The sequence below is a fragment of the Arachis ipaensis genome, chromosome B2 (genome assembly GCF_059453495.1).
Source record: "Arachis ipaensis isolate K30076 ecotype BB chromosome B2, ASM5945349v1, whole genome shotgun sequence".
NCBI lineage: Eukaryota > Viridiplantae > Streptophyta > Magnoliopsida > Fabales > Fabaceae > Arachis > Arachis ipaensis.
The window spans coordinates 39,378,723-39,391,625 of NC_142437.1; the positions used below are offsets into that span (position 1 = coordinate 39,378,723).

The window sequence follows — 12,903 nt, forward strand, 5'->3', positions numbered from 1 at the left end:
TTAGAATGGACCATCCTGGATATATTCTATGATGGTTTATCTGAGCTATCAAAGATGTCATTGGATACTTCTGCAGGTGGATCCATTCACCTAAAGAAAACGCCTGCAGAAGCTCAAGAACCCATTGACATGGTTGCTAATAACCAGTTCATGTACACTTCTGAGAGGAATCCTGTGAATAATGGGACGCCTATGAAGAAGGGAGTTCTTGAAATTGATACTCTGAATGCCATATTGGCTCAAAACAAAATATTGACTCAGCAAGTCAATATGATTTCTCAGAGTCTTAATGGAATGCAAGCTGTATCCAACAGTACTCAAGAGGCATCTTCTGAAGAATAAGCTTATGATCCTGAGAACCCTGCAATAGCCGAGGTAAATTACATAGGTGAACCTTATGGAAACACCTATAACCCATCATGGAGAAATCATCCAAATTTCTCATGGAATGATCAAAAGCCTCAACAAGGCTTTAATAATGGTGGAAGAAACAGGTTTAACAATAGTAAACCTTTTCCATTATCCACTCAGCAACAGACAGAGAACTCTGAACAAAATACCTCTAATTTAGCAAACTTAGTCTCTGATCTATCCAAGGCCACTGTAAGTTTCATGAATGAAATAAGGTCCTCCATTAGAAATTTGAAAGTACAAGTGGGCCAGCTGAGTAAAAGGATCACTGAAATCCCTCCTAGTACTCTCCCAAGCAATACAGAAGAAAATCCAAAAGGAGAGTGCAAGGCCATTGAATTAATCACCATGGCCGAACCTGTAATGGTGGGAGAGGACGTGAATCCCAAGGAGGAAGACCTCCTGGGATGTCCAGTGATCAATAAGGAGTTTCCCTCTGAGAAACCAAAGGAATCTGAGGCTCATCTAGAGACCATAGAGATTCTATTAAACCTCCTTATGCCATTCATGAGCTCTGATAAGTATTCCTCTTCTGAAGAGAATGAGGATGTCACTGAGGAGCAAGTCACCAAGTACCTTGGTGCAATCATGAAGCTGAATGCCAAATTATTTGGCATTGAGACTTGGGAAGATGAACCTCCCTTGTTCACCAATGAACTAAGTGATCTGGATCAACTGACATTGCCTCAGAAGAAACAGGATCCTGAAAAGTTCGTAATACCTTGTACCATAGGCAACATGATCTTTGAAAAGGCTCTGTGTGACCTTGGTTCAGGGATAAACCTCATGCCCCTCTCTGTAATAGAGAAACTAGGAATCTTTGGGATGCAAGCCACTAAAATCTCATTAGAGATGGCAGATAATTCAAGAAAACAGGCTTATGGACAAGTAGAGGACGTGTTAGTAAAGGTTGAAGGCCTTTACATCCCTACAGATTTCATAGTCCTAGATACTGGGAAGGATAAGGATGAATCCATCATCCTAGGAAGACCTTTCCTGGCCACAGCAAGAGTTGTGATTGATGTGGACAAAGGAGAATTGATTCTTCAAATAAATGAGGACAACCTTGTGTTTACAACTCAAGGATCTCTCTCTGCATCCATGGAGAGGAAGCATAAAAAGCTTCTCTCAAAGCAGAGTCAACCAAAGCCCCCACAGTCAGACTCTAAGTTTGGTGTTGGGAGGCCACAACCAGACTCTAAGTTTGGTGTCAAACCCCCATATCCAAACTCTAAGTTTAGTGTTGGGAGGTCTCAACAAAGCTCTGCACATCTGTGAGGCTCCATGAGAGCCCACTGTCAAGCTATTGACATTAAAGAAGCGCTTGTTGGGAGGCAACCCAATTTTTATCTAATTTTTATTTTCATGGTTTTTCATGTTTTATTAGGTTCATGATCATGTGGAGTCACAAAATAAATATAAAAATTGAAAACGGAATCAAAAACAGCAGAAGAAAAATCACACCCTGGAGGAAGACCTTACTGGCATTTAAACGCCAGTAAGAAGCATGTTTTGGGCGTTCAATGCCAGAACAGAGCATGGTTCTGGCGCTGAACGCCAGAAATGCACCCTGGAGAAGAGCTGGCGCTGAACGCCCAGAACAAGCACCAATCTGGCACTGAACGCCCAGAATTGTGTGCAAGGGCATTTTGCATGCCCAATTTGGTGCAAGATTGTGAATCCTTGAACACCTTAGGATCTGTGGACCCCACAGGATCACCTCAGGATCTGTGGACCCCACAAGATCCCCACCTACCTCTACTCACTTCTTCTCACCCCTCTTTCACACAATCCCATAAACACTCTTCCCCAAAAACTCTTCACCAATCACCTCAATCTCTCTTCCCTATCACCACTTCACCACTCACATCCATCCACTCTTCCCCATAAACCTACCTCATAAACTCCACCTACCTTCAAAATTCAAAATCAATTTCCCACCCAAAACCCACCCTTATGGCCGAACCTTACCCCCCCTCCCTTCCCTATATAAATCCCTCCATTCTTCCTCATTTTCACACAACACAACCCTCTCTTCTCTTCTTGGCCGAATACACCCCTCCTCCTCTCCTCCATATTTTCTTCTTCTTCTTCCTCTATTCTTTCTTCTTTTGCTCGAGGGCGAGCAATATTCTAAGTTTGGTGTGGTAAAAGCATAAGCTTTTTGTTTTTCCATTACCATTGATGGCACCTAAGACCGGAGAATCCTCTAGAAAAGGGAAAGGGAAGACAAAAGCTTCCACCTCCGAGTCATGGGAGATGGAAAGATTCATCTCTAAAGCCCATCAAGACCACTTCTATGATGTTGTGGCCAAGAAGAAGGTGATCCCCGAGGTCCCTTTCAAACTAAGAGAAATGAGTATCCGGAGATCTGACATGAAATTCAAAGAAGAGGTTGGGAAGTTCTAACAAACCCCATCCAACAAGTCGGCATCCTAATGGTTCAAGAGTTCTATGCCAATGCATGGATCACTAGGAACCATGATCAAAGTAAGAACCCGAATCCAAAGAATTATGTTACAATGGTTCGGGGGAAATACTTAGATTTTAGTCCGGAGAATGTGAGGTTGGCGTTTAACTTGCCTATGATACAAGGAGATGAGCGCCCCTACACTAGAAGGGTCAACTTTAATCAAAGGTTGGACCAAGTCCTCATGGACATATGTGTGGAAGGAGCTCAATGGAAGATTGACTCCAAAGGCAAGCCGGTTCAACTAAGAAGACTGGACCTCAAGCCTGTGGCTAGAGGATGGTTGGTGTTCATCCAACGTTCCATCATCTCCACTAGCAACCGATCTGAAGTTACTGTGGATCGGGCCATCATGATCCATAGCATCATGATTGGAGAGGAAGTAGAAGTTCATGAAGTCATCTCCCTTGAACTCTACAAAATAGCCGAAAAGCCCTCCCCTGGGGCAAAGCTAGCTTTTCCCCATCTTAATTGCCATCTATGTTACTCAACTGGAGCTTTCATAGAAGGAGACATTCATATTGAGGAAGAGAAGCCCATCACTAAGAAAAAGATAGAGCAAGCAAGAGAGCCCATTCATGGAGCTCAAGAGGCGCAGGAAGCTCATCACCATGAGATCCCGGAGATGCCTCAAATGCATTTTCCTCCACAAAACTATTGGGAGCAAATCAACACCTCCCTAGGAGAATTAAGTTCCAACATGGGACAATTAAGGGTGGAACATCAAGAGCACTCCATCATCCTTTATGAAATAAGAGAAGATCAAAAAGCAATGAGGGAGGAGCAACAAAGGCAAGGAAGAGACATAGAAGAGCTCAAGGACATCATTGGTTCCTCAAGAAGAAAACGCCACCATCACTAAGGTGGACTCATTCCTTGTTCTCACTTTTTGTTTTTCGTTTTCTCTATGTTAAGTGCTTATCTATGTTTGTGTCATATTGCATGATCATTAGCAGTTAGTAACTTTGTCTTAAAGTTATGAATGTCCTATGAATCCATCACCTCTCTTAAATAAAAACTGTTTTAATTCAAAAGAACAAGAAGTACATGAGTTTCGAATTTATCCTTGAACTTAGTTTAATTATATTGATGTGGTGACAATGCTTCTTGTTTTCTGAATGAATGCTTGAACAGTGCATATGTCTTTTGAAGTTGTTGTTTAAGAATGTTAAATATGTTGGCTCTTGAAAGAATGATGACTAGGAGACATGTTATTTGATAATCTGAAAAATCATAAAAATGATTCTTGAAGCAAGAAAAAGCAGCAAAGAACAAAGCTTGCAGAAAAGAAAAAAAAATAGGCGAAAAAAAATAAAAAGGAAAAAGCAAGAAGAAAAAGCCAAAAGCTCATAAAACCAAGAGGCAAGAGCAAAAAGCCAATAACCCTTAAAACCAAAATGCAAGGGTAAATAAAAAGGATCCCAAGGCTTTGAGCATCAGTGGATATGAGGGCCTAAAGGAATAAAATCCTGGCCTAAGCGGCTAAACCAAGCTGTCCCTAACCATGTGCTTGTGGCGTGAAGGTGTCAAGTGAAAACTTGAGACTGAGCGGTTAAAGTCAAGGTCCAAAGCAAAAGAAGAGTGTGCTTAAGAACCCTGGACACCTCTAATTGGGGACTTTAGCAAAGCTGAGTCACAATCTGAAAAGGTTCACCCAATTATGTGTCTGTGGCATTTATGTATCCGGTGGTAATACTGGAAAACAAAGTGCTTAGGGCCACGGCCAAGACTCATAAAATAGCTGTGTTCAAGAATCATCATACTGAACTAAGAGAATCAATAACACTATCTGAACTCTGAGTTCCTATAGATGCCAATCATTCTGAACTTCAATGGATAAAGTGAGATGCCAAAACTATTCAAGAGGCAAAAAGCTACAAGTCCCGCTCATTTAATTGGAGCTATATTTCATTGATAGTTTGGAATTTATAGTATATTCTCTTCTTTTTATCCTATTTGATTTTCAGTTGCTTGGGGACAAGTGATAAACCCCATTTTGAGAGTTTATCTTGTATCAATTTCAGGGGTTTTATCAATGATTCCACACACTTTTCATATGAAAATACAAGACTTTGTGTTCCTTTCCTAACTTTTGCCTCATGGATGAAAACATGCTTATTTTGCACTAAATTAGATACATTTCTAATCTTCTCTTGGTGCCATTCGATGCCGTGACCTGTGTGTTAAGTGGTTTCAGAATATAGGGCAGGGATGAACCGGAAGAGAGAAGGAGAATGGGCGCGAAGGAAAGGAGCATAAGAAATTGAGCTTTGGAAACTTCAGCAAGGGCGCGTGCGCGTACTTGGCACACCCGCGTGGATTGCGCAGCTAGAAGCCAAAGCCAGAAGCCAAGCCACGAGCCGGCTTGTGTAGCGGCTAGGCCATAACCCCCATGGGCGCGCACGCGTACGCTGCGCCTCCGCTCACATTGCAAGATGCCCCAGTGGCGCGCACGCGTGCTTTGCGCGTACGCGCCGATGCTTGAACATGATTTTTTTAGAAGTCACGTGACCTGGGTGTGGAGACAGTTGGAGATCTCATCTTGGGGGAAGTGCCTTGGCGGGAAGAGCTTAAGAAGACCAAGGGTTGAAGGGTTAAGGACTTTTTGCTCATTTTTAGATGGTTCTAGATTTTTTTGGCTATTGTTAGTTACACTCTTGGGTAGAGAGAGAGAGGGAGATTCCAAGCTCTCATTAGGGTTCATCTTCATCCATTTTCTGAATTTCCAATCACACTTTGGTGAGATCCATTGCAATTCTCAATTCACTTGTTCATGTTATAGATCTTCTTCTCTAATCTCAATTAGTGCTTGTAATTACTCAATCCTCATAGATCCTAGATTCAACTTTGTAGTTTTGGATTTTTTGTCAATTTCTTGAGAAGTTCAATTCCATTGTTGTTCTTTGTTAATTGTTGTTAGTTCCTTGTGTTGAAGCACTTTCAATTCTACTTCCTTCTCATTTTTTTTTACTATACTTTTTTTCCTTGCTCATCAATTGTTTGATAAAATGCCAACATTAGTTATGGAGTAAAAGTTTCTTACTTGGCATAGGGTTTGAGTCATTAGAAAGAGTTGAATAGTTTATGTCAATTGTGATTTGGAATTAGAAATTGCTAATTGACTTGGAGTGCACTAAAGCTAGATTTCCCTAAGGTGAAAACTAGGACTTGTGACTCAAGTTAGTTACTCTCATTTGACTTTCCTCTATACCTAGGGGTTAACTAAATGAAACAAGGCCTAATTGTTATCATCATTGACGGGACTATAAGGATAGAATTTCTAATGCCAACCCTAGGCCAAGTCTTCTAAAAATTGATTGCTTGTTTACCATTTATTTTGCTAAACCTTCAAAAGAACCACAACAAGGCTTCCTAATCAATAAGATGCATGCTCTAGCAATTCCAAGGGAGGACGACTCGGGAGACTAATACTCTCGGTTATAGATTGTAGGATTGTTTGATGCGAAGTTTGAATGTCGATTAGGCTATACTCACGATTATATCCATTATTGAATTCTATATCGGCATGATAAATTTTGTTTATCAAAATGGTGCCGTTACCGGGGCTATTGCTTAGTGTGCCATGTTATTGCTTAGAGTAGTAATGTGTGCATGTATATAGTTGCATCTTTTTGTGATTCTTTGTTCAAGTGACTAACCCCTCACCGTTACCATGAGTTTCACTTCTCCTTCATTGCATGACGCGTTCACAACCGAATCCAAGCTTAGTCCCCTTTGATCCGGAAATAGAACGAACTTTGTTTCATATTAGACAAGCTCGGAAGCGGTTAAGGTTTGGACAAGGTGAAGAGGTTCTCACCACCTCAACCACCTTACTAAAAGTGAACATTGAACCGTCACTCAACGAAGGCAATAATCATTCTCCCATCAAAATCACTAACAATTCTTTTCTTGTTTTAGGTACTAACGCCATGGATGCTTCGAGGAGAGTTACTATCAAGGAAGCGGGTGCACCGGATTATGTCCTTCAACCCCTTCATGTAACTCACCCCAATTTGAACGCAAACTTTGAACTCAAGACCGCTTTGATCAACCTCCTACCCAAATTTCATGGGCTTCCCGCACAAGACCCTATTCGACATCTCAAAGACTTTCATCGTATATGCTCAACAACAAGATGGGAAGGATCCGATGAGGTTGCTATATGGTTGTTTGCTTTCCCTTTCTCTCTTGAGGACAAGGCTAAAGAATGGTTCTACACTTTATCTAGTGAAGTCACCTCTGATTGGGACTTGCTTAGACGAGGATTCTTGGATAAATTCTTGCCCCCGGAGAAGATGGATAGGCTAAGGAAGGAAATGTCTTGTATTGTACAAGGTGAAACGGAACCACTGTACGAGTATTGGGAACGGTTTCGTAAGCTACTAGACGCATGCCCTAATCACATGCTTGACACTCAAGTATTGCTTGGATACATATGTCAAAGGATGCGAGAACAAGATAGAACCCTCTTGGACACCTCTAGCAATGGTTCTTTGTCTAAATATAAAACAGTGGAGGAGGCATGGCAACTTATCATTGACTTAGCCGAATCCAATCAACATATGAGACGAAGAGTCAACCGCCCAAGAACCGTGAATGAGGTATCCACTAGTAGTGAAACCACCGCTCTAACCAAATCCTTGAGCGAAATGACATCCGTCTTGAGGCAACTCCAATTGAGCCAACAACAACCACAACAACCTCAACCTCAACCTCAACCTCAACGATATCAACAACACTCTCCACCCCCTCAACAACACAATCAACAATTGGTCCCTCAAAAACTGTGTGGCATTTGTTCTTGCTATTCCCACTACACGGATGAGTGCCCAAGCCTTCAAGAGGACAACACTTTGGCGGCTACCCACAATTTCTATGACCGCCCAAATCAAGGGTACGACCAAGGTGGTAATCCTAACCAAGGGCACCCTTATCAAGGAGGAAGCTACAATCAAGGGAGTGGGTACCACAATCAAAATTGGAGAGACAATCATCAACAAGGAAATAGGGACAACAACAACAATGGAGGAGGTCAAAGATGGAACAACAACTCACAAAACCGGCCACCATACAACCAACACAACCCATCATACAACCAACAAAACCAACAAAGAAACTACCAAACATACCAACCACCACATCAAAGACCACCACCCAACCAATCACAAGCTCCTCAACTCACATATCCAACCGCCCCCTCCAACCAAGATGAAACACTCCGGATCATCATCCAATGCCAAAAGGAACTACAAAACATACTTGCTTCCGGTCTCACTGGCCTCACCTCTACACTACAAGCTCTTCTTGCACGAATGGACACATCATCAAATCCCACTCCTCAACCCCCAATCCAAAGCGTCATTCCCTCTCAACCTCAACCCAATCCTAAGGGGGCATCAATGCCATCACCCTGAGATCCGGAACACAATTAAAAGAGAAGGGAGCAAAGGATTCAAATCCCATCACAATCACTCAAGAGGAGGAGATGATAGATATAGAAGAGGTAGTGGAAAAGGAGACACCACAAGTCATAGTTGAGGATGAAACTCAACCAACAAAAGAGACCCCCAAGACCAAGAGAACCTTGGAAGAAGAAATTGCTCAACCACTCCCATTTCCAACACTTGCAAAGAAAGCTAGGAAGCGCATAGAACTCGACCCCAAAATGGTAGAAATGTTCAAGAAAGTTGAGTTAACCATCCCCCTCTTTGATGCTATCCATCAAGTTCCTAGATATTCAAAATTCCTTAAAGACCTATGCATGAACAAGGATAGAATTCTTGAATTGGAAACCATCCCATTGGGGAGTTCTATTTCCGCTTTAATGGGAGCATTGCCCGAGAAGTGTGATGATCCGGGCCCTTGTATGGTCACTTGCACCGTCAATGGAGTTCAATTCGTAGATTTTATGTGTGACCTCGGAGCATGTGTTAGCATCATGCCTCTCTCCGTCTACCAGGTATTGAAGTTACCACCACTAAAAAGGTCGACGGCGAGATTTGTCCTAGCAGATAAAAGCATAATAACCGTGACGGGTGTTGCGGAAGATGTATTGGTGAATATCAAAGGGTTGGTATTTCCGATTGACTTCTATGTCCTTGAAATGCCATCAAGTGAAACCGAGAGAGCATCATCCATCCTACTTGGAAGACCATTTTTGAGAACCTCTAGATTTAAGCTACATGCTTACTCGGGAACATACTCATTTGAGATAGATGTGAGAGTCGTAAGTTTTAGCCTAGAAGAAGCAATGAAGCATCCACCGGAAAATCACTCTCTATTCCGGTGTGACCCAATTGACAACATTGTTGCCGAAGTGCACCTTGCAAAGTTAGATGAGAAGTACATGATTGAAGAGGCAAATGAAGCTCCAAGCAAATTAAACACCACACACCATACAAACCATCCGGAAACTCAAACATCAAATCATGACAAAAAGATGGAATTGAAGCCACTACCCCCCCCCCCACCTAAGGTACTCATATCTTGATGAAGCCCAAAAGCTCCCCGTGATAATCGCACAAGAGCTAACTCCTCAACAAGAAGAAAAGTTGCTAGAGGTATTGAGAAAAAATAAAAGGGCAATCGGGTGGAGTTTGGCGGATCTAGTGGGAATAAGCCCCCAAGTATGCGAGCACCGCATATTCCTTGAAGAAGGAGCAAGACCGGTCCGACAACCTCAAAAGAGACTTAATCCAACCATTCTTGAGGTGGTGAAAAAAGAGGTCACTCGGCTACTTGAAGCGGACATCATCTATCCTATCTCGGATAGCGAGTGGGTAAGCCCGGTCCAAGTGGTGCCAAAGAAATCCGGGGTGACCACAATCAAAAATGAAAGCGGTGAACTTATAGCAACAAGAGTGCAAAATTCTTGGAGCGTATGCATAGACTACCGAAGGTTGAATGCGGCCACAAGAAAAGACCACTTCCCACTACCGTTCATCGATCAAATGCTTGATCGACTAGCCGGTAAATCATATTATTGCTTTCTTGATGGTTACTCCGGATACTTCCAAATACACATTGCTCTAGAGGACCAAGAAAAAACAACATTTACTTGCCCCTTTGGAACGTATGCTTACAAATGTATGCCATTTGGCCTATGCAACGCACCGGCAACGTTTCATAGATGCATGATGAGCCTATTTGCGGACTTTCTAGAGCAATGTATGGAAGTCTTCATGGACGACTTTAGCGTGTACGGTGATTCATTTGATCATTTCTTAGGTAACCTTGAAAAAGTCTTAGAGAGATGTACCAAAACAAACCTTGTCTTAAATTTTGAAAAGTGTCATTTCATGGTCAAACAAGGCATTGTTTTGGGGCACATAGTTTCAAAAGAAGGTATCTCCGTAGATCCGGCAAAAATAAATGTCATATCTAGTTTACCTTATCCCTCCTCCGAGAGGGAAGTCCGCTCTTTTCTTGGACATGCAGGATTCTACCGGAGATTCATCAAAAACTTTAGCAAGGTAGCCCTACCTCTCTCTCGACTATTGCAAAAGGACACTGAATTTGAGCTAAGCAAGGAACGTATGGAAGCATATGACAAACTTAAAGTGGCATTGACACAAGCTGCTATTGTGCGAGGACCGAATTGGGCTCGACCATTTGAAATCATGTGTGATGCTTCGAATTATGCGATAGGAGCCGCGTTAGCACAACGCGAGGGTAAGATTCCCTATGTCATAGCTTATGCTTCAAAGACACTAGACGGAGCCCAATCCAACTACACTACTACCGAGAAGGAACTCCTAGCTATTGTTTTTGCTTTGGACAAGTTCCGAGCCTATCTTCTTGGTTCCAAGGTAGTAGTGTTCTCGGATCACGCGGCACTAAAGTATTTGTTGGCCAAAAAGGAATCAAAACCGAGATTAATTCGTTGGGTGCTTTTGTTACAAGAATTTGACTTGGAGATCAAGGATAGGAGTGGTTCCTAAAATCTAGTGGCGGACCATCTAAGTCACCTCGAACACACAAAAAGTGACACCACTCCTATCAATGACTCCTTTCCTCTAGATAGCTTGCACGCAATCTCGGAAGTAGTTCCTTGGTATGCCCCAATAGCAAACTACTTGGTTTCACGCACCTTCCCTCCCAATCTCAACAAACATCAAAAGGATAAGCTGAAAAGCAATTCCAAATACTATGTTTGGGACGATCCCTATTTGTGGAGATGTGGAGCGGACCAAATAGTGCGACGGTGCACACCTCAAACCGAATTCCAAGCAATCTTGGACGCTTGCCATTCTTCCGAAGGAGGTGGCCACTACGGCCCCCAAAGAACGGCAAGAAAGGTCTTTGATTACGGATTTTGGTGGCCAACCCTTCTCAAAGATTCTTCCCTCTATTGCAAATCTTGTCCCCAATGCATTCAGTTTGGAAATATTTCTAAGAAGGACGAAATCCCCCAACAAAATATGCTTTTTTGTAAAATCTTTGATGTATGGGGAATCGACTTCATGGGACCATTTCCAAATTCCAATGGCTTTCTCTACATCTTGTTAGCCGTCGATTATGTGTCAAAATGGGTGGAGGCAATCCCCACCTGGACGGATGATGCCCATGTTGTTTATTCTTTTGTGAGGAATAATATCATTTGTCGTTTTGGCTCCCCAAGAGCAATTATAAGTGATCAAGGATCCCATTTTTGCAACAAAAAAATGGACGGCCTCATGAGAAAGTATGGCATCATACACAAAGTCACCACGGCCTACCACCCCCAGACAAACGGCCAAGCCGAGGTGTCTAACCGAGAAATTAAACATGTGTTGGAAAGGATTGTGAAGCCGAATAGGAAAGATTGGAGCGCTAAACTCTCCGATGCACTTTGGGCATATCAAACGGCTTACAAAACACCCATTGGCATGAGCCCTTTTAGACTTGTACATGGTAAAGCATGCCATCTACCGGTAGAAATCGAACACAAAGCTTATTGGGCCATAAAGAAATGCAATATGAGTTTGGGTGGAGCCGGAGTAGAGAGAAAGCTTCAATTGGCGGAATTGGAGTGCTTGAGATTAGAAGCCTATAACAATTCTAGACTCTACAAGGAAAAGATGAAAGCCATTCATGACAAGAACATCAGGAGAAGGGAATTTGGACCCGGTGACCTAGTGCTCCTTTACAACTCAAGGTTGAGATTACTACCGGAAAAGCTTAGATCAAGATGGGATGGACCTTACCAAGTAGAGAAAGTAGAACCTTACAGGGTCTATCACTTGCGCCACCCATCAAGTCCGAACATTTTCAAGGTAAATGGGTACCGTCTCAAATTGTACCATGGTGAGCAAAGAAAGAACTCCAAGGAATTTGAAGTGTTTCTCTTGAGGGATGCATCTCTTGAACAAAAGCTTTGAGCTAGTGGACGTCCAACTTAAGGACGATAAACAAAAGTGCTAGGTGGGAGACACCCCACCATGGTAAGATCCACCATTTGTACATAGCCATTGAATTCTTCTTTGATTGATACTTGCTTACTACTTGAATTCATGTTTGGTAGCTAGGTGATCGATGAAGTTGTAGCTAGATTCGTTTCAAATTTTGTTTCATTTGTTGAGTTCATTTGGTACTTTATCATGTCAAACTATCCTTCTATAGTACCTAAAGTGGTTGTTTGGAGGGTTGGAATGCTGAAAGTGGTGCGAGAACATGCAACTTTGAAAAAACGCACCCTTCCGCGCATGCGCACACCTAACGCGCACGCGCCCATGAAGCATTTCCGACAATCCACGCGGACGCGCGATGTGCGCGGACGCGTGGATTGCAAGAAGTACCCCTCCATACATATTCCAGAGAGTTAGGCCACTCTTACGCCCGCACCATGCCTGAGGCACAGGCTGCTCACGCGTGCGCGCACATGGCGCGTACGCACCCTTTGACAAATCGTCAGATCGACGCGCTAGCACACCTCGCGCGCGCGCGCCGATTGCCCCTGTGCACTCCTGGTACATATTCCAGAGAGTTAGGTCACTCTCGCGCCTGCACTAAGCCACCAGCCCACCACCTCCGCTCACACG

General features: G+C 42.9%; 1 protein-coding gene across 1 annotated transcript; it reads left to right on the forward strand.

Annotated features, from left to right (window-relative positions):
• The first annotated feature begins 11,841 nt into the window (after positions 1 to 11,841).
• LOC107627167 (uncharacterized) lies at positions 11,842 to 12,243 on the forward strand. The gene has a single exon (XM_016330021.2). The coding sequence runs from the start codon at positions 11,842 to 11,844 to the stop codon at positions 12,241 to 12,243; it is 402 nt and encodes a 133-aa protein (XP_016185507.2).
• Positions 12,244 to 12,903: the final 660 nt, after the last annotated feature.